The following is a 23,319-nucleotide window of genomic DNA, read 5'->3' as shown; positions in this document are numbered from 1 at the left end:
AGTCTTATCTACTTATAAATGTCACTCTTAATCCGAATGACATTGTACACGGTGCATTCCGTAATTGTTTCATCATATCATTTCTTTACGGCTGGTATCATATTTCTCTTCCGAAGCTATTTAAAAAGCTTGAGTTTCTTTTGTGACATATAAATTAAATTCTCTCTAACGTAACATTTTTTCCAAGATCGGGTAAGTTAATATATTTTTTTAACTAAATTAAGTTAAAGTTAATGGCAAATAAAATTAATTTAGTTACGTTAAAAGTTACATAAATAGAAACTAATTCAGTTGAAAGTTGCATTAAAATTAAATTAAGTTAAATTAAAAGTTAATTAATTAATTTTAAAAAGCATTATTTGTATTGAATGAAAATTAAAGTTTATGGTATGGATCATTAAATAAACTTTTTATTTTATTTGTAAATTAAGTTTATATAAAACAATAAAGAAATATTTTTTTTATTTGAGAATGTATCCTATTTAATAATGTAACAAAATTCATCTATGTAAAAGATAACATTTTCTTTTACATAGATAAATTTTTAGAAAAAAAGTTAAAGTTTACGTTTTAAAAATAACTAATGGTAGTTGAAAATTCAACTCATTTATAATTAACTAACTTAATTTTTTAACTTTGTTATTTAACTTTTGAATTAATTGCTATTCAACCTTGCATCTCCCATATGCAGCTCCAACATGATTTATTACAAGCTGACCGAAGCATCTTGTATGAATGTTATTGCTGTAAACATAGATTCCTCTAATAAAGTCAGAAGCTCTACTTTACCGCTAACATAACTATTTCGTGTCGTTCGTGAAACGCCGGCGGGAACGGTGACGCGGCTAATGATAGATAAGGCTTGAGCGGAGTTCGAGCTTTCGAGTAGATATTACGTATGCCGTAACGTAGTGGCTGCCAGAACGACGGGTTCTCATGCGGTACGGTCAATCAATGTCAGAAGGCACGCACGGCTGAAAGTCAATCAGACGGGGCTTTCGCCTGGCGCTGATCACTGACGTTCCCTCGATAGAGTTACGGCGGCCGAAACGCTCGGCATTTATAAATCAGTTCCGTGCGTTACGCGCATCGAGTGAGATATCGATCTCGATGTTGAATCGGAGATCGAAAGCCGGTTTCCCTCGCGGCGCAATCAATCCCGGATAATCCTTAACCCTTCGTGGTCACACACCTCTTGAAACCGTAATGATCGAAGTTAAAATGACCACAGCGCATTTTGCTGGTTGTTGTTCTTTGAAGTAAAAAAATCACTGGACATACTTTAAGCATTGTAGAACATAAAAATATAGCGGTTTTATAATAATGTTAATTGTAATATATTAAAACAATCACCAAAGTAAACATGTTTTACATAAAAAATTATAACTTTTCAACTTTTAAGTTTTTGTAAATAAAAAATATTGAACTTACAGATATAGAGCTTCAAACTTTTTTTAGGGTCAAATTGATTCCGTGTGAACACGAAAGATTAAGGAAATTTTTTAGCTTGGAAAAGTGAAGGGGAGTCGCATGACTATTCATTCATATATAATCTTTTAACAATAAAGCTTTTAACATTAACGTTTTCAAAATAACAAATAAACAAAATTTAAACAATAAAAATAATAATTTGTTATTTAAAAATATTTTCTTTACAATATTGAAAAATATTGATGTAAAAGAAAGGTGAAAAGGAATCGTTTATAATAATTTAAATACAGTTAATAAACATCGTTACCACATTTTCATTAATACGAACGTCATGTTTAAAGAGAATTTCAGATTCAAAGAGAAACATGTTGATGAACATTTCATATTCTTACACAAAAATTATATGATGAAACTTCCCGTTTAATCCCAAAAAACTCCACTCTTTTGTACGAATATAATTGCTCAAAATTCTTATATATATATTTGCGACTACATTTCTTGAAATTTTGTTCATTTTCAAAATTTTATTCCTTAAAAACAGTACACTGGGAGAAAAATTTGTAGTGGTGACAACCATGGGGACAACCATACAAATTTTGTCAATAGTATTATAATATGTATAATAGTTAAGTGAACTATATTATAATTATTGCAATTATATTATTGGTTAATAAAACTAGTAAAAAATACAATAGTTGTAATATACTATATAATATAGTAATTACAACTATTTTGTACTAGTTCTCTTGACGATTAATTTACAATTAGTTGCAATAACTACATATAATACAGTTCACTTAACTATATATTATAATTTTATTAACAAAATTTGTATGGTCGTCCCCTTGCAGTTGCCACTACTACAGTTTTTTCTCTCAGTATATCTAATATTTTACTTTTAAAAATATCAAATTTAGTAATCTATGAAAAATGTATAGGTACTGATGAAGCTATTTTGAACTGATTCTAGCTGTAATTATAAAAAATTATAAGAAGAGATAGACGGGCAATAATGTAAAGAATGGTGTTTAAAATATATAATATTTCTCTGCGAGATTAAACAGAACACGTGGGGATTTTACGTGAATACACGGTTCATTCACTCGAGACACGTGCCCAAGTATCGATGGAACGTGGTACTTCCGACTGATGTCATATTATTGAAATTTTAGCTGCAAGCTGGCAAGATATGATGACTTACTGCGATTAATCTTCTATCGCGATAGTGTTCCGCCGTTTTGATTAATCAACCGCTCTTATCACATTCGCGCGGTCGAGAGACAAAACTCGTGTCTCGTGTCCCTCCGCGTAGACAAGTACGTCAGCCACGGGAAAGTGCCTCGTGTTGCTCGCAACGAGAGCTTCTCTCTCTCTCTCTCTCTCTCTCTCTCTCTGTCTCTCTCCTCTCTATGACAAACGGCGATCGCTCTTCCGGCCATTGATCATCCCGCAGTCGACCGGCGCGGGATGGATGCACAAGCGTCGTATATATTATATTTTACAGCATCCGATATTGTTCCATACGGTCTCGCGCAGCGAGCTCGCGCCGACACCGACGGAAGCTTTCACGAAGCGACGCAGCAATTGTTTGGATATGAAACGGTCTATTCAAGGGGTGAGGGCAAATACGGCGGAATCGAGCGACGAAAACTCGATAACTGGGGCGATAACTCCGGCGCCCATTTACCACAGTCGGCTCGTGCCAGTTTCATCCAATTCGCGTAACGAGGCGAAATCTCGAGGTCTCTTGTACACTGGTCGCGTTGATTGTCGTCTCTCACACGAATCCTCATCCCGATAAGCCACGCGTAAATGTTGTTGATTGATTGTGCTGTGGCATTAAATTATCCTTAAAGGAAGTATAATCGCATGTCTGTTTTCGCATTCTTATCATGTTTGAATTTTAAATACATAAAAAAATATATGTAGTAAAAAGATATATTATAAAATTTTGAACGCAGTTCCTGCAAGAACCAGTTTTCTTTGCTCAATGTCGCCAGTTACTGACCGTCCTTGACAATCTAGAAACATAAATAATCTCTAGAGCAAGCCTAATGTCTTTTCTCGCGATATTTTCATGTTTGAACTTTAAATGTCATATTTTTATAACAAACTCTTATGTAAAACTGTCAGCTCAAAGATCGCTTAAAGTTAGAGAAGAAAAAGAGAAAGAAACCTTCCTTAGAATATTGATGACGGAATTTTAAATGCAGCTTTTGCTAAAACTTGTTCTTCGTTTACACGTTTTTCTCGTTCAAAGTATCTCCGAAAATGTCGATGGAGATCGATAAACCGGTGTATATTGGAAAGTTCAAAATATTGGCGGATGGCCAAAAGCTACACGATGACAGGATAATATCGTAGCGCTGTAACAGCGCTGCGAATAACCGCGTGCGCGAGCGCTCGGGAGATGAAAGTGCGATTTTATACGGGTGCCGTGAAGTTAGATTTACCGTCGGAATCGCCTCGCTCGCTTTCCGCCTCGGATTTGGAGAGTAATTTCCGCCGGCCGTGAAGTTAACGGGCGCACCGGCGAGTACGAAAAGAGGAAAAAAAAAAAGGAAAGCAATTCGATCCGCGAAACGCGTTCTCGTCGACAGAGAAATTGTAACATTTGCTTGATTAGAAACCCCGAAAAGACACGAATGAAAAGAGACGGTCCTCCTATTGAAAGTTACACGCGTTTGTTTTCGAACAATCTCTCAAAGAACTCAGGATGTACCTGTTTAAATACGACATATCGCACTAACTTTTTCCAAAATAACGCGACTCAAAAAATTAAGTTTTTCCCAGAGAAAAAGGAAAATTATTTTTCAGTTAAAATAAAACTGCGCTTTGTATAAACAATTCAAATTGAGAAAGGTCCATAGATGATCACAGTAAGCTTTTAGTGCTGAAATAATGTTTCTTTCATGATTTTTAAATATATTTTCCAATTCTCTGAACCTATAAATTATTTTTCAACCTCACAATGGTTATTTAGAGGATAATATTTTCTTCATTTATTCAGTAATAGCTAGCAAATATGTTCTCTTGTAATTATGTCATTTTGAAACAAGGATACAAAAAAGTGACACAATTCAAAATTTAAACTTTTCTTAAAAAGGAGAAAAATTGTTTTTTTCAACTTGATAGAAAATTATTGCCTATAAAGTAATGACTACTTATAGGAGGTTAATGATAATAACTCGAAAATTATGTTTTCTAAGTTGTGTGATTTTTAAAGAATGAGCAATGTGCTCATATAATGCCAAATAAAACGTCCATATGACAGCGTATAATAATAGCTATAAATAAAATAATAAAAGAAACGTAAGAAAAATAATAAAAAGTCTATTAAAAAGTGATGAAATTTTATTAAATTGAAATAACGGTAGACGTTATTAATGTTGTAGCAAAGCTTAATTCAATATAAAAAGGAATATATAACAGATTAGAATAATCAATAGAATTTCTCGATCGAACTCTGTCACGTGTTCCTCGTAATTTTCAACGCGGGTGTCGATGAGCGTCGTGGAACAATAAAAAGAAATGTAGGTTGAAGAAGCGTTTCCACAGCGCTTCGGCGGAAATCACAACGTTTGCATGAAAAGGGAAAACTGATTCCTGAGCTCTCGGTGTAGATAAAAGCGTCTCCCAGTGCGTTTTAATTTATATTACAGCCTTTGCAGTAGTACCATTAGGTTTTCTTGGCCGAGCATAAATCTCGACCGGAAAAAGAATCTAACGAATGGGCTATCTGTCGCGGTCCTCCTATTGATAGAGCGCTCTTCCTTCCTCTCGCTGAATTTCACAATCCCTTAATCACGTCGAGCTTATATAAACGAGAAAAAAAAGGGAAAGTAATTTGAAAATAAATCTCTGGTAATTATCGGAGCTTCTTTCCTCTCCCGTTTCACGTCCCGAATCTCGCGCTGCGTCATTGTATCATCCCGAATCGTAAGGCGGACTCGTGGATAACAGCCTCTTTCAGCCTATGACGGAGACCCGACCTTCGACGATGGTAGGTGGTCGTAGGGTGAAGCATGCGACGAGCAATGAAACCACCACCACGTCCATGGTCACCGGCGGCGTTACCAATAGGAGCGACAACAACGTCGTTGTCTCCACTGTACAACCGACCACCACTCAGCAAGTAAGCAGATCTCTCTCTCTCTCTCTCTCTCTCTCTCTCTTTCGTCGTGCATCCTCGTTTTCATTACGTCGACGCGCGTATCACGTCGACGGGTCGGCCGCGCGACGTCTCGCGGCCTCGGGAGAGCGAGAGCGGTAGTCTATCTCGCGGGACGCGCGACTCCTCCGCAAAGTGTCGTCCGCGCGATATCGAGCTCTCTCGCGCATTCATACCGGCCGCGAAGTTGAACACAACATTGTGATTATTCAGCGAAAAAAGAAGGTGGTTGCCGCGGCCGCACCGGCTGACAGGCGTTTTGTGCGGACCACGCGCGGCGCGAATAATAAGCTACGGCGCGCCGCGTCTTCGAGTGCAAGGCGATCTAGATCGCTCTCGAAGTAAGTTACTCCAGTTTCGACCAACTTCTAGTGTTTGAACGTAATATGTATAGGTAACGTGCGGTGACTCCACTTCGAAGTATTGTTAAAGAAAATTTCAACGATTTTGATATAACGTTTTTTAAAGATACATGTGTATCTCTAGATAGTGTCTCAAAATATTACAAAAATTATAAAAATCTCAAATTATTTTTATTATTACGTTTGAATGTTTTTTGTATAAAATTTGAGTATCGTTTTCTTCTTGATTTAAAAGTTATTTAATTGTTTTTTTCTAATTCTTATGTAAAATTGCGTAATTGCAATTTATTATGTAAAATTGCGTAATTTTGTAATTGTAATTTTGATGAGAAAGCAGCATTACAAATTAAATCAAATTTTTTTCATACACTAATAATTCTCTACTCAATTAGTGCAAAAATTTATTTGGATCCACTTACTCGTTTGAATGTTTTTTACCTAAACGTTATTTACCTAAAACTAGTAAATCTAAGAGAGCAAAATATTATTTAGAAAGTCATTATAAGCCAAATGTGCTGTTTTGTTCTTTGTAGCCGGCTTCAGAGCCAAAATTCGGATATTTACAATCAAAATTTTTGTCATTAATTAGGGAAAGAAAAAGATAAACCTGAGAAATCTGCAGTTTTTTAATTTCGATAACTTTTAGCTAGTATCATATAGCCAAAACATTTTTAATGATACGTTAGTTCCTACGATTACATGAAAACTAATACAACTGCCAGTTATTACAAAATTATTAAAATTGTGCGTTTATCTAGGATTTAATTTTTGATCGTAACTGATATTTCTAAAGATTTTAACAGAAAATACTATATAGTTTTTAGTGATTAAAATTTTCCTATTAATTATACTTCACTATTCATGAAATTTCCGGGGAAGTGTCGAGAACATGTAAATTGCGCAACGGGCGCTTCGCATGAAGACACTAGTGAACGTGTAAGGAAAACGTGAGTGTGACTAACATTGGTGCCATAATAAAGCGTGTGTGTACGTGGCTCACACGAGGCACCGACCGACGCGAGAGCTTAACTGACATATAAATAGCGCGTTTAAAGAGAGCCGGCTAGAACTTTCCCGCGTGTACGTCTTGCGAGCTCGTCAGGAAGGCGCGAGTCGCTTCCCGAGGAGGATCGCGCGACTGGAGCGGATCCAGCGATTGGGTCGGCCTTGCGCGTGATCGAGGAGAACATCTCTCTTTCGGAGTGCGACTAATTCGTTAATTGCTGTTTTGTTTCATCGATATTCGCGACGAAATTCAGTGATGTGAGTGAATAAATACGTGATGTAAAGCGTACTTGGAATCTCTGTTGACAGTTGCGTCGCTTGTGATTCTTAAATGTAACGTTAATATTCCACATTGCAGTGCGGAGAAACTCCGAGCGAACCGAATTGCGTTCGATTATGATTTTTTTAATAATAATAATAATAATAATCACAAGAATGTAAAAATTAGATATGGAAATGTAATAATACGAAAAGAACAATTTTATTGTAGTATCTAAAAATTTAGTTCGATACAGATCAGAAAATAATTTTATGTTGGATTATCAAAATAATTATGTAAGATGTTCAAGCATGATAATATTGCTGTTGAAAATTTTGATATTCCAGCGACCGTCTTAAACGTCCAATATAATTTTTTTAACAATTCAACATAATTATATTTAGATCTGTATTTCAGCAAAATTGCCCCTTCAGAATGTAAGCTCTATAAATTGAGCTAATTGCGTTCGCTAATTGGAAATTAAAGTGACTTCTTCTTCGCGAAAATTCAAAAATCTGTTATTAAAATCAAGAATCTGATTAGATTATGTGAAAATATGACTTTAGATTTTAAAACTTTAAAATGCACTTTAACAAGAATTTGGAACCTCAGGCAATAGTAAACAGGAACGAAGCTCGTTGAGTAAATTATTGTGTTTACGTAATAAGTAATCGAATCAAGTTCCGATCGAGCACTGCGTGCTAGAGCACCGATCAATATGTAAATTTTACAACAGTTTTTCTCTCGAGACTAATTTTCGTCGTTTCGTGCGTCCGGCAGAAAGTCCGACGAATCTTCGAGGAGCAAGCCAGGTGGCAAGAAAGCGGCTCACGCAGACGCGTGAAAAGCACATCATCGGGCACTGCCTACTGCCTGGTTAACAACTACAACATCGTCGCTTCTAGGGGCGAACTTGCTCGAAATAACCGCGCCGCGAGTGAAACGACGACGACGACCAGCGTCACTACCAAGAGACGAACGTCGTCGCTCGTAAACGGAAGAATCCATTCCAAGGAGGAGACCGCTCGGAGCGGCATCCTCGCTGCAGAGGAGTCAAGGAAGCTAAAGGACGTGTCTAAAGATTCGACGAGATCAGGCATCTCAAGGGGCATCCAGCGAGGTATTATCAAATCCGCTTCCGTGCCTAAGGACTTGAAGGAAGGTGCGTTGCATAATTCTTAAACTTGTGAATTGGAAATTATAACGTCGTCTGTTATTATTTACTAAACTGTTTTATATTCTATTTTTTTTTATCGAAATATAATTGCTATTTTTTCACAAGAGAAACTCCAGCTATCTAATAATACAGTTATTTGTTAACGAATATTTTACATCTTTCATTATTATTTATTAATCTGTTTTATAATGTTGTTTTATTTTTAAATCGAAATATAATTGTTATTTTGTTTACAAGAGAAACTCTAGAACTCTAGAGAACTAACAAATATTGATATTCAAAACTTTTAATAAATACGTAATAAATACGCATAATTATTGTTTATGGCAGTATTAATTTTTTTCATATTTAAGTTCATGTTGACGTTATAGTTACGTTTTTTTGGATACCTGTAAGCATAGTCAACGCTTCTTTTTTTTATTCAACTTAGAAATAGAGATTATCGTCATCAGCTGTTCTAAATATGCACCGAAAACTGTGACAAAATTATTTTCGACGGAAAAGTTAATTTCCTCTACTATCTATATCTCCCTAATGACCACTTGGCTGTGAAAATAACGACGCTGACGTGTATGCCGTGGTGATTCGTATTTTCGCCCTATTCGTCCCACGGGTCACCGCAGATAAAACAACAATGTCTAACGAAAATCACATAGCTTCTGATGAGAATTGCAAATGAAACCACGAGTTAAACAGGTCCTTTTTACAACACACCTTCTCAACACTTTCGAACGTGGGACTAAACGGAAATAAATATTGATTAAAAATGTAATGAAAGCGTTCCACTCGATATAAGACAAATCAAGTTAATTATGGAGGTACGTAATCTCTTACCGGAATCCAATAATTTATTTCGAAGTAAATGGGAATATTTTTCTATTTATACCATCTAATTTTTTTATTACTTGCAAGCACATTACAACTTGCCAGTTCGAGCTAAAAACCAAACAAAATAAATGTTTAATACAATTGAAATTAAGAAAAGACCAATGGCGATCACAACAAGATTTTAATAATATTTCAAATAATATTTTTCATGTAACTGACAATGAATTGTGTATACATTTTCTTCGACCTGCGCGTCAATACTTTCGCTTTTAAAATTGTATTAAAAAATAGTAAAATTACAATATTAAATAGATAATTAATTTAATAATAGAGAAGATGCTAACAAGTATCTATAAGATCCCGCCCTCGTCTCCCTTCTCCCTCTCGAAATACTGTAAAGATAAATGTTCACTTTCCCCTCGCATCGATCCTAATGACGCGCGAAGTTCTGTAAGCTCACGCGATCCACCCCACGATCTGTTTACCTGTGCCAAATATTTTACGACAATTCACGATATGGGGTGCGAACGTCCGCGCGCCGTTAAATGCATCTATTTAAGCCTGCGACTGCAGGCTGCTGAGGACGCTTGGGAAGTAACACCGGCCAAATATAACCGTGACTCCGCAGGTCTTCCAGTGAGGGAAAGAACACTGCAACGGGTGCCGGAGGAGGGCATCCTGAAGAAGTCTTCCGCCTTCCTGGCGAGTTTAGCGCATCATCATCCTTCCAGCAAACTCGCCGAGAGGAATTTGCCGGACGACGAGTTGGCCAAATTCCTCAGGCCAACGAATAGCTACGAGCTTCGCGATTCTTCCACCTCGAGATATACTAGTCTCAAGAGATACTTCCTGACGGACGGCGACGATAACGTCGGCTTGTGTGCCCTGCGGCCATCACCAAGCGTCCAAACGTTATCGACGAGCTTAAAGAAAAAAAGCGTTGGGGTGAAGAAGTCGGTCTCCTTTAGCTCTGACACCAGTTTCCAAGAGAAACGTGTGCCATACCGAAAGCCTGCCGTCCACGAAGTCAAAGTCTACCGTAAAGGCGTGCTTCAAGGTGAGCTCTCGGCTATTTTGTAAATTTTACTAACAAAAAGAACTAAACTCCATAATAGTTCCACATGAAAGAAATGATTTGACTAAAGTATTAGAAAATTTTACTAAATACAAATCTAAAAATAATTTTGTTAGATTATTCAAATAATTATTGAAACATTGAAACATATAATGAGTAATGTTGTAAAATATTTTGATGATCTAGCAATCAGTTTGAGTGTCCAACATAAATTATTTTGATAGTCAATAATAAAATTATTTTCAGATTTGTATCTAGTTAAATTTTTAGATACTTTAATAAAAAAAACTGTTGTTTCCGTACATCTGTTTTAATAAATATACCAAATTTATTTGAATCGGAAATTCATCGGTCGATTTCTAATTAATATTGTTTAATAAATAAAGCTTTTTCGTTATTTTTTTGATAAAAGATAAACAACGAGCGCTACCCGAAATTGCTTTATATGTCAACGCAACGCAAGATATTTGGATCATCGCTTTTACGCAAGCAACGCTTATTTGCCAACGATTTTTTGTTTGCACAAACTTTCCGCGTTGACATGTTACATTCCGCGCCATTTGTTAGTGCTGACAAATTGATTCCGATGTATGTGACAACAGTGATAAAAATGCACCAACTGATAAGAACAATGTTTGGATCTCGATAAACGTTTGTTTCAAATCTGAAGATACATTTCTGATCAATGTGAACAGTTTATTTTTTTGGAAATTATTTTTTAAATAATTGGGATTTAACACAAATTGCGGACTTAATTGTATCAATAAGTAAATTATACTAATTATTTTCTTTACTTATAAAATAAATATCCGAATAAATTAATTGCAAAAAAATGCTAGAAATATCACAAACTTTAAAGCTTATAGTCATAATCAGGAAATTTGAAGTAATTTATCAATTTTTCAGTACATTAATTTATAGATCAAGAGAAAATTAATGTAAATGGCCATTGGCGGGTGTTTTAAGCAGCATTATGTAGTAGTGGAATATGTAATTGTATTTCTATATTACAAATTTGAAAAAATAAACAAAAATAAGCTAATTTGAGGATAAACTCCACCCCACCCTACCCTATAACTGTATTATACGTATATAAAACTTTTTAATAAAATTTTCAGTAAAACCTTCAATAGAATCATGCAAGTGGCAGATAAGGTCATCGTGCCACCCACCGCTGTAACTTTAAATAGTTTTTATCTTTTGATTTCAATGAAGAAAGCTAAACCCAATCAAAATTAATCAATAAATACTAATTTAAAATACTTATGTAATTTAAAATTAAAAAATTTCTTTTATTTATTTCAATAAAAATAAAAAATAAATAAATCATAAAAAATTATTAAAAATAATAAATATTAAATAACTATTTTATTTTATTTTAAATACATATTTTAAATAATGTTATTTTTAATACGGCCAACCTCTGACATTATCCAATAATAAAGGTTACAATTGTGCACACAAGTAATTTAATAAAATTTATATAATTATAAAAAATGTATTAATTAACTTTACAATATTAAAAAATAATAGAAAAGTATTAATAAAATGGATGAAAATTTTTCAGACCACGTACGCAAAGAGACGATCAAACCAAAAGTGCCGCCCTCGTGGGAAACACCCTCTGGGGGCCCTACGGCCCTTCTGAGGGCCGCCAGAGAGGCGGACGACACCGGTCTCAAAGAAATCGTCGCGCAGGCTCGGAAAGTAGGCCTGAAAGGTATGGACGTCAACGTGGTCGACAGCAGTGGGAGGGTGAGTACAAAATTTTCTAATTAATTGGATTACTCTCTAATTGCCATCGCGCTCCGTAATTAAAAAATTGCTTTACAATATTCTCCCTGTTTATTTTCAATAATGTAATGTGGCGTGATGCGTTTACGTGTGCCTGTGAAAAAAATGTGTACCTGAGTTGTGAAAAATTCCATAGTGCATTACAAATTTACGAATAAACGGAAAAAAATAGAAAAATAGAAGAAATATAGATAATAAAGAAAAATGTACGAGAAACTAAAGAAACTGTTTAAGTATCTAAAAGTTTATACCTGAATACAGGTCTGACTATAATTTTGTTGGACCATCAAAATAATTCTGAAGGACGTTCCAGCATAATAAGCAATATATGCTACAAAAACTAACGCTCTAGCAATCAATATTTAAGCATCAATTTAAGCTATACGATAGAAAGGTTTTCTATCAAAACCAAACAAGTCCAGGAATTAATTTTTTATAATGGATTTTCTGACATCGATTAATTTTAAAGCCTAAATTGTACCTATGTTCGGAGAAAAATTATATTTATATGAAGAGAAGTATAAAATAATGTTTTTGTTAAGGGCAACTAAAATTTTATAAATAAAAAAGTAAAAAAAATATTGCATCAAATTTCAATATTTTTTTTATAAATTTTATTATTATTATTGTTATAATAAAAAATAGATAAATATTAAATATTATAAGACAAATAGATAATAAATTTAAAATTCTTGCACCAAACCAAGTTCAAACGTTTTATAATTTCTTTTTCTTTTAGTCCTCATACCAATTAAAGCCTACAACTTTGCTTTTATTTATTATATGTCTATAGACAAATTATTATGTTTATACAACGAACGATTATAAGATGGAAAACTTTCTTCGTTTCCTGAAAATTTAATTTCTCCTTTGTGGACTTGTTTGATTTTTGTAGAAAACCCTTCGTTAACAGCTTAGCAAAAATAAATTTTCAATTTATATCCAGCTACATTTTTAGATAATTTAGCAGAATATTCTTTCCATATATAAAATGTATGTGTGCTTATTGATTGGTCAAACAAATCACAAATCATTTTACCTTCGAATCGGCCACTGTCGATCTTATTATAGATTCTTTCGAAAGTGCACCCTCGGAATGGGAGAGGAGCGTTTAGGCGAAATGACTCAGGCTAAACGAATCCGACGGATTGGAAAGTCGGCGCGGCGCGGCCGGCGGCCGGCGATCCGTAATTAACAGCGCGCGATTCGCGATCGATGAAAGTGCAATTAAGGCCGAGCGAGTCGCGCGCGACGGCAGGAAACAAATTTTGCCTTCGAATGGATCTATTTTTAAATTGTCCGGCTGGGATCCTGGTTATGCAAGTTTCGCTCCTCCGCAAGCGTTATGCAAAAGTATATGCAACTACGTAAAGGCCTCTGCGGGCCGCTCGACGATTGATTGCAGACGGTCGGGAGTTAAAAGCGACGCGAAGTGTCGAGATAAACACTTTATAACTGTCTCGCACATATCGTTGTGTTGTTTTCGTCGGCTCGATAAAATTGGGTTAAAGGGGATAATATTAATATAAAGTCGAATACCCTGAGGATAACTCCAAAGTGAATCGAAATGTTCGCATATCGTCATTTTAAATAAATAAACATTTATAATAACATGAATAATTGTGATTGCGCATCTATACCGGCGCTATACTCTCACTAACCCTATTTTCTATCTTTTATTGATTAATATAAAGAGTTCATCTAAGAATTTTTAATTTTATTAATATAAAAAACTTGCTATTGCAAAGAGATGAAAAAAGACTAATACGATTTGCTATCATATTTGTGCAATATAGCAATTATGTCTGAAAATAAAAGTAAATAACGTTCCGATGTGTGTTTCTTTGTCTCTAAGCGTTTTTCTAGAAATGATCTTCACGCTAGCTTAAAGAGAATTTTCGGTGTGTTTCGTGCTGCTTCGTATTGCGGTACATCTCGATCAGATAATCAGCGTGACTAGCATGATGGAGAACTTTTCTAATTGCTGACGAAACTCCTGTATAATTATACCAGACTGTTTTCCGGCCAGAGTGTAGATTAAGCATGCGGAGGATCGATCCGGACAAAACGGATTCTATGCCAGTCCGTCCGTCGCGAATGTCGGCAAAAATTCCATGCTCATGGCGCTTTCATTAGTGCCCACGTGCGATCCCCTTATGCACGTAGCTTTATGGAAAAGTACCGAATTGCCCGTCGGCACCCTGCTCTGCCCGTTTTGCAGCAAACCGGGTGTAAAATCGCGCCTCGAGAGGAATAAGATTGGTTGCGTTCCGAGGGGAAATGTCTGTATATTATATCGCTCGGGAAAACATCTCTGGAATACATCTCTTGGTAGATGTAGAATTAATTTTTTTTTCAATAGAAGCTTCATCCGTGGTACGCCAAAATTGTAGATTAAGAATCGTTAATAAATGTGAGACACTTAACTTGATAAATGTTTTTCGTATGAAGAGAAGCATGTTGCTTCCTATTGAAGCATACGCATTGAAAGAAGAATGTCAAATACTTTGAATGCATTGTGTACAAGCTCATTTCAAATGGTGTCACGTTTTAGATATAAAAAAATCTAAGAGACAAGCGTTGTTGGGAGAAAACGATGTAATATACATACGTCTTAAAGAATATAGAATTAATTTTCTTCAGCAAAAGCTTTATTTGTACCAGGCACGGCAATTAAAAATGTTTAATAAAAAATTACGACTTTACTTTAGAAGAGATAATCATAATAAGCTTTCTTCGTACGAAGAGAAGCATAGTCTTCCAATTAAATATGGATATAAAGGAAAAATATAAAATATGTTAAATTCATTGCTTACATGGAAAGAACAATTTTCCTAAGGTATCTAAAAATTTAGCTGAATACAGATCTGAAAATAATTTCATTAGACTATCAATAATCATATAAAGCAGAATAATTATGTAGGTTGTTCAATGTGATTGTTAAATGTCAAAACTTTCTGCAGCGTTGGCTGCGTACAACCTAAAACAGCTTTACAAGTGTTGTATGTAAAATTCTTTAATACGATTAGTTCTTGCCAAATTTGAATGTATAACAAATCATATTAAAGAATCTTACAATGATTGCAAAACTGCATTTTCTACTAAAAGTAGAACCATTACTAATCACACTCGAACCTTCATAAGTATTTTAATGATCTAACAAAATTATTTTCAGATCCGTACCTAGCTACATTTTCAGATACTTCAGCAGAATCATTCGTGTACAAGTTTATTTCATATCACGTTCTTTACTTTACGAGACCTTACTTTAAAAGTGATAAATCTTTTTGGTATGAAGGCTAGCATATTGTCTTTCAGTTAAAGAATGAAATTGAAATGGATGAAAGAGAAATATAAACATTTTAAATGCAATTGCTGACAAGCTCATGCATACGATGACATTTTAGATACGAAAAATTTGAAAAACAAGCCGGCGCGAGTGATGGTAGGTCGTGAGGCGATGTGACTGGACGCTGTAATTAGCATCATTGTCTCGAAGGACGATCACGATAGCAGAAGTTTAACGTCCCGCGATGACGACTCGCGTTCGTTACCATCGAGCGATTGCATTCGAAGACGCAGATGGCATCTTTGAAGACGAGCGCGCTGGCTTAACTTCGCGCTTCGTTGAAATCACGCGTTTCGGTGTCTTAGATACCCGCGCATTTTCCCAACCGACCGACATGTCTCCCCGCGTCCGCGGGGATCGATAAGAAAGCATGTAATCTCGATCCCGCGCGGACCTGCCTGCGACCGCATTCCGTATGTGACGGTGTCGCGTCGCAATTAAAGTCGCGCTCCGTCTCTTCTCTCGTAGATAGAAATGCGGTCGACCTTCCTGAGCGCTGGACTAAGGACGGGACGAAGGGAAGCTTAATATGTAGGTGTCCCGTGTAATCGTGACAAATGTCCCCGAGATCCCGGTAACGTTGTGGTACTCCAAGGCTTTGCACGTGGAACGGGAAAAACGATCGTATACGTATGTTACAACGCGCGTCTCGCGCATCGAAAAATTGCGCTTACATCGGAGTTACGCGCGCGGAGAATTTAGAGCGATCGATTACGTATCAACCCTGACGCGCAGCGCCGCATCAAAAAGATATGCGATTTCCTTAAGCGATACGAGACAAACGCCAGCAATGATTCATCGAGGCTGTGGAATCAAAGAATTCGCGCGAGGTCGATACAAAAATAACTAAGAGTTGTAGATGATACATTAGAAATGATAAGGTTAATTTATTCGTTATTATAATAGTAACAAGACAATATGATAGATTTAATTTGAGTTCAACCTAATCTTGATTTGTCCAGGCAATCCATTAATGACAAAATTCAGTGTAAAATATATTTTACATTGTTATTTTACATAAATATAATTTCATTATTATATTTATGTCTACACTGAAAAAGAGATTGATGATAATAATAATCAAGTCTAGATAATAGTTATTAAGCTTTGGTAATAATAATCAAACTGTGATAAAATAGTTTCAATCAAATATTAATACTACCAAATATTTTGTAATATTTAGTAATCATATTCTTTTTATGCACTGTTTAATGAAGAAAATATTTCATGAAATATACATATACGCATATAAGATTGCAAATAAATTTCCATCCCAAATTTTTTTCGCGGATTATTAATTGACATCGATTTAATTGATAGGTGAAGCCTATAAAAACATCCCGGAGTATCAAACATTTTATTAAGGAAAGTGTGAAATAATCGGTTATTTAATCGATGTGTTCCGTTTCGTTTGAAACGTTTGTAATCGTTTCGTTTGAAACGAACGAAATAGGACGCGTTGTGTTTGCCGATTTACAATTCGCGCGTCGTCTTCAAGGCAAACGCGCTCCTTCCGAGCGTTTGTTGGCGTAGACTGCGTTTTAACGTCTGTTTGTATACCGGCGCACGCTGACGCAAGTAAAGCAATAACGTTCGAACGTCAATAGCCACTTAATAAATTGATTCTTAACGGATAGTCCATTGTGCATCTCGATGTCGGCGGAGAGCAGCAAACAATGACGGAATGAGAACGTCTTCCTACGAGATGTCATACTTGCCAACAATCGCGATATAAAACGCGATATTCACTTCCTTTTCAACACATATTTGCATTGTCAATCGGGTGCAGTGCAACAATAGGGGAAGCGCGGCATTCAAAGATAAATCCGATTAACAATTCCTGCAGAGGATTCAAGCGCGAGAAGAGTCGTTTTCTCGATCGAAAAAGAAGAAAAAAAATTTTTAGTCGAGTTAGCGCGCGGAAGCCATAGTAAATCCCAATTAAAAATTTTCATTTCGCGTTTAGTCATCAGTGTGAATTTATCGAATTAAACCACAGCGAGATGCGTGCCGTGGCTTTTCATGTCACGGTCAAACATATGAAAGAGACATTGGCGATAGGTGAGCGTGCGGGTAGAGATGGCGAGGGGGATGAAATAATGTTCGCGCTGGAAACGCGCGAGTTTATATAATCGGGCATGCTTTTGGCGCAAACTAAACCGGGAATTATTTGTTTGCTATTGCAGACGGCCATAAGTTACATGGCTGGGAACGGCGCGGCGACGATGCTCGAGCTGGCGCTCTCTTTCGAAGGTGTGGACCCGAATCTACCCGACAATGAGGGTAACACGCCGCTACATTTTGCCGCCCAGGCCGGTGAGTGATCGATTATGTCATGAATATCAAGTTGCGTGGTTCTGCGAGACCGCGATACGCACGATACCGGGAAAGTGTCAATGACGCGTTACGGAAATCAAATCCGTTTGATCCCGCAATTTTCCGGAATACGATTTCTGGAATATCTGATGAACAAAACCGTATAATGTAACATAATTAGAAATGTCAGTATAATAATACCGCTGCAAATACGATGTTATCGTATTAAAAATCTTGCGTTTATATGTCGATTTCTATCAATAGATTAGCTTTAATTTTACTTTAATTCAAAAACGTAATAAGAACAGATCAAACGTTAAAAAAATTTGGCTATACAATACGAGCTAAAAATTATTAAAATTTAAAAATTAAAGGCATCTTAGGTTTTTTTCTTAATCAACAGCACAAAAAGTTTTTTATCGCAAATTTTGATTTTAAAACCAATTAAAAAAAAAAAATTTGGTTTATAATGATTTTTGCAATAAAAATGGTCCTATTTTGCTGCAATTTTAGATAAATAGATTTTAAACAATTAAATGGATTCAAATGAATCTTTTGTACGAATATTTGTTAGAGTTTTATTAATATATGTAAAAAAATACTTCTTCAAATTTGCAAGTACTATAAAACGCGATTTTTGTTTGTATAAGAATTAAAAGCAAACAAAAAATTAACTTCTAAAGCGTTAAGAGAAACATGCTTAAATTATAAACAGACATTCAAATGTAATAACAGAACAATCTATTATATACAATTTTAAAATGTTTGCTGATACTTTATAAACATTTTTAAAACACGAGACTAAGGCTGCGTTCAGATTCCCCACCCGGGTGTACCCAGATGTCGTTTTATCTTTGTTGTTTACCGAATGTTAAACAAGGATAAAATGATGTTTAGGTGCATCCGGATGGGGAATCTGAATGCAGCCCTAAGGAACACATAGAAAGAGACAGAAGACAGTTAACGGTAAAAGAGAGAAAAAACAATTGGAAAAATCTACATTGTTAGAAATGGCTGCATTAGACCGTTTGAGTAACAAAATATCTCAAAGAAATATTGTTCTCCACCGATTCCTTCCTTTTTAGAAGCCCAGCATATTTTTCGAGAATTATAATCTAAAGACGTTCCAAAAACGAATCTGGCGAAATACGAAAATAGAATGGCTGCGCTTATTCATAGAGAAAGTGATAAGAATAAGTGTTGCATCAATCGTACAATACGCGTGAACGTAGCAATGAGTAGGCGTCAAAGGTGTGCTTCTGTTTTCGTAGGAATCTTGAAAATGCGCTCATTCCGAAATGGTTTAGAACATAATTTACCTCGGTGTTTACCTCTGTTTCTTTTCCGCCGCGTAATCATCCTCTCCCAGTAGGTACAGCGAAGGTAGCCACGTGGCTTCAAAATAACTGTATATATCCGTTGTAGTCACGGGGCTTAACCGTGAATATGAAAAAAATAACAGAACAAGGTTCAGGAGATACCTATTTAGTTTTGTGACTCAGAACTCACGTGTGTGTAAGAGAAAATAACAAATTGCCGTGTTAAAAGTAAATGATTACGAGATTCGTATTTTCTTTTCTTTCGCATTTCAGAATACTAATTTTTTGCTTTTTCCTCTTAATTAATGATTCATTAATGTAACATACTTTATAATTTTACAATGTCTGGCCATCCATTCGTCCGTCCACAATATTTCTTAACTTTTTAAAATTTTATTTTTGCTAATAAATACCTGAAACCTTAGCTCCATCTAAGTAAAATATGAATCAAATTAATTGATTATAAATAGGCCAATAAAACTTTTTTAAGTAAGGTTTTTCTTAATTGAAATCATTTTTTGCTGCTTACATTTGCTGCAAAGATTTATTTTTTACACAACCTCTAAACAAAAAAATATATTAATTTAAAAAATCCATTAAAAAAAATAAACATCTTATTTAATCAGCATTAAATCAAATAATTTCTTGTTTGTCAAATGTAAATGCCCTGTGAAACTCCAATTTTTATAAATGGGGATGATATACAGGAAGTAGCAATAAGCGCCATCGGAAAACGCTAATAGAACAGTGATCTTGAGCTTAATGCCAAATCTGCAGACGGAGTTTTCACGCCGGTATTAGAGGATCCCATCGCGTCACACAATCGCCGAAAATAGCGGGAACATTGAAGCGCCTCGTGCAATAAACGCGCAGCCACGCGATGACGCGCGTGCCGAAAAACGTTCCAAGCCAAAACACCGCCGGGTTATGAAATATACGAGGGCACGCGCACGCGAAGAAAATCGGCATCGATGATGTCAGTACATGTTTTCTGTTACGTGTTTGCGGACAGGACAGACCGAATGCCTCAACATCCTTCTGGAGAGGTGTCCGGACATCGAGGTGGACGCTAGAAATACCTTGGGTTTCACGCCACTCATGAAGGCCGCCCTTCAAGGTAGAACCAAATGCGCGAAGATTCTTCTGTTTGCCGGTGAGCAAATGGTCTTAATTAATTAATTGTTCTCTTTAACAAGGAGGATTAGAAGTGGAAACGTGATTTTGAAATGCAATTTGTTGAAAAAGATAATCCTTTGTGCCCGTATTAAAATCTCTTCAGATACCCTTCAGTTTTTTTTCAAATTAATAATAAATGTAAAAATATTTAAATCACTGTATCGATTAATCATTTAAGAGGAAGATAGATTTCAGGAAAAGGAGAAAAATTTACCTAAGTTATTTTATATTATAATATTTTAGACTCAACCACTTTTTTCTGCATATACGTATAACGTATCAGATTTTCTCGATAGTAAATGAATTATTCCAAAAATTTATTGGTAAAATTCAACTTATAGGTAAATTTTTCCATAAATTTTATTTCCCTTAGAAATGGAACCAAAGAAATTTGCGGAAAAATTGAAAAACTCCGATTTTTTTTAAGTTTTTAAAACTATAAATTTATATATATATATATTAATAAGTAAATACTTTTTTCTGCTGAACTACTTGCAATCTAGTAAATAATTAGAAATTCTACGAGCTATTTGATGCAATTTACTATCATTGTTTTATATATAAAAAAATATAATGTATATGAAACAGTATGATCGTTAAAGAGAATATATTAATTTAATACTAATACTTGATACAGTTTTTTCCTATGCAAACATGAACCGTCTGAGTATTAATTAACGCTATTATTCATTGCACTCTCGAGATGATAATGAAAATGTATTGATCCATTGCATTTATATATATATCGGGGAAAGTCGATTGAGCCTGGAGAGAATATTGTAAAAAAAGTATTCAATTTTTTTTCTCCTTTTCTTGGATTCCGCCTTGGTTAATCGAGAGATTGAATAATTTTTTATATTATTAATTTTTGAAACAACTATCTAAAGCTGGAATTTGAGATTTTTAATATGAGCACAAAGAACTATTGTTTGCAATAAACGATATTTCAAAAGCATTTCTACTTCTGCTCCTTCTTACAAAGTTCTTGTAATATAATAAATCCATTTAGTCAGTTCATAACAAATATTGTAATCTTAATTAATCCTAATTTATAAAGTAAATTTTATTTATAATTATATTCCATTTCTTTATTTTTAATATACATTTTTATTTTATCGATATTAAAGTTAGACATATATTAACAATTTTATAACTTAATTACCCTTTCTATATTGTGTTTTATTCAACTTATAATAATTTACATAGCTCAAATCTTAAAATTTATGGTACAACTGATATAACATTTAATTTTCTAGGATTACAAAATATTTCTTAAAATTTATTATCCACACTGCCTGAGAATTATTTTCTTAAATTTATAGGTGCAAACCCTACACTACGTGATCACGGCAGAGGACTGCGAGCGGAACAGTGGGCGAGGTTTTGCGGCAGATACGTGTGCGCCGAGATGATCGAGAGATTCGCGAGACATCGTCTGTTGGAGAGAACGACGTCCTGTCGTTGGGGTAGCGAGCCCGAGCTAGCTGCGAAAGTGTTGCAAGGAAAGGTACGCATAGCGCGATATATCGAGCCTCTTTCTAATCGGATCTCTTTCCGTTCGAATGACATAAATCCTATGCAAACTATGCCAGGTGACGCCTATACCTACGACGCCTCTGCCGCAATCCTCGGGATTGAAGTCGAAAATAAGAAAAGTCTTCCGCACCACCTCCAGCCCCGATCGAACCTTCTCTCTGGTGTCGCAACTCACCAGCGCGGCTCTCTGCGCGAGCAGTCCGGCTCTACCGAAACCGTCACCTGTTGTAAAAAGTCTTCTGCGACCGTTGAGCGTGCCTCAATTAAGGTGCGACGTTCGTCAAGGAATTCAAAACTTGACGATCGATACTTAATAATTCACTTTTTTTTTACAATTTCGAAAATTTTAGACGTTTATTAAAAAATTACAAGCAGCTTCAGAAAATATGTAACGTTTTTAATATTAAAGTATTAAAACATTAACTTTGGATTTCTTCTTTAAATTACGTTTATAGATAACCAAGTAACTTAGATTCTAAGCTAAATGTGAGGCCACGGGAGAAAATAAAGGCTCATTTGCTGCCACTTTGCAGGGTGACGTTGGTTTCGCAGCAGGACTTCCTGGAGAAGACCTCCGAAAAGTACGGGACGAATTTCACGGATAAGATCGAGAACTCCATCCCGAAGCCGCCACGCTCGAAGAAGAAGAGCAAGTAGTCGAACGTAAAGCTTTCGCGGTCACGACCACAGGCCGCATTTAATCGTCCGCTTCGCATTGAACACGCGCGAAGGGGAAGATTACTCAAGTCTGCTTGACGTAAAGCAGCGAGACGGACAGAGTGTTCGTGGTCTATTCGAGATCATTTACGTGTTATCCGATTCCGTTGTTGCCTGCAACCGGCCGATCGTCTCTCGGCCGGAAACGCGGTCCCTCAAGTAGGTCGTAGGTTGTTCGTTTTTACCTCGTCAAGAAATATTAGCGATGCATTTCACCCGAAGGACGTTTGCGGGAATCAGGAGGGTGAGCCTTCGAAACCCGATCGCTCCCGATTAATCACGGATTTCCAGTCCACGGCTGCCGTTGAAGTGTTGTCATATTTACGACACGCGTACTCAAGATTGTTTTCGATGTAAACCGCCGCCGCAGCCGGACGTATAAACATTCGGAACAGTCGGATCTTATTTTTAGTTTAGACTTGTAATGGATCGTGGCGGAACGCGGCGCGCGAGCGCGGTTTGCATACGGGAGATCGCAAAGTTGCGATTGAAAGATCACGTTGGACGACCGTGATATCTGCGAGAGATCATGATATTCCTCCTCCTCCTCACGTCGCCGCAGTAAATGAGAATCTCGATTTTTTTTTTGAGAAATGCGAATAGTGTAACTTGAAGCATGCGCTGCCGTCGGAGCAAAACCTCGGGGATTTTTACTGATTAAAGTGTTAAAGATGATCGAACGAACTTGCGATAAACGTCGCAGGTTTCTCCCTAACTTATAATACACACGTTTTACGTACAAGATTTTATATCGATGCAGTTACTGTCAAATGGTTGTTTAAATAAATGTCTTATTAATCAACT

The 23,319-nt window shown here is 35.9% G+C and overlaps 1 protein-coding gene and 1 long non-coding RNA gene across 8 annotated transcripts in view; both read left to right on the top strand.

The window, feature by feature from the left end:
• LOC105196081 overlaps window positions 1-23,317 on the top strand; it is a 30,361-nt gene extending 7,044 nt beyond the window's left edge. For 3 of the 6 annotated variants that reach the window (XM_026131971.2, XM_039458420.1, XM_026131972.2), the window contains 7 exons: window positions 5,405-5,566; window positions 8,009-8,390; window positions 9,862-10,290; window positions 11,876-12,063; window positions 17,638-17,767; window positions 20,099-20,239; window positions 21,585-23,317. In XM_026131971.2, the coding sequence (XP_025987756.2) occupies window positions 5,405-5,566; window positions 8,009-8,390; window positions 9,862-10,290; window positions 11,876-12,063; window positions 17,638-17,767; window positions 20,099-20,239; window positions 21,585-22,159 (2,007 nt within the window). In that variant the 3' untranslated portion in view covers window positions 22,160-23,317. The remainder of the gene's footprint in view (window positions 1-5,404; window positions 5,567-8,008; window positions 8,391-9,861; window positions 10,291-11,875; window positions 12,064-17,637; window positions 17,768-20,098; window positions 20,240-21,584) is intronic. The other 3 variants (XM_011161813.2, XM_039458422.1, XM_039458421.1) reach the window with 2 other exon arrangements.
• Window positions 5,589-8,002, top strand: LOC120359717. 2 transcript variants are annotated; one of them, XR_005576495.1, is made up of 3 exons: window positions 5,589-5,943; window positions 6,844-7,302; window positions 7,646-8,002. It is a non-coding gene; the product is annotated as an uncharacterized LOC120359717 (long non-coding RNA). The 2 variants fall into 2 exon arrangements; XR_005576496.1 differs by having other exon boundaries at window positions 5,591-5,943; window positions 6,844-7,227.
• Window positions 23,318-23,319: the final 2 nt, after the last annotated feature.

The sequence above is a fragment of the Solenopsis invicta genome, chromosome 16 (assembly GCF_016802725.1).
Source record: "Solenopsis invicta isolate M01_SB chromosome 16, UNIL_Sinv_3.0, whole genome shotgun sequence".
Classification (NCBI taxonomy): Eukaryota; Metazoa; Arthropoda; class Insecta; order Hymenoptera; family Formicidae; genus Solenopsis; species Solenopsis invicta.
The sequence above is the reverse complement of the archived record's forward strand: the minus strand, read 5'-3'. Positions and strand labels throughout refer to the sequence as shown.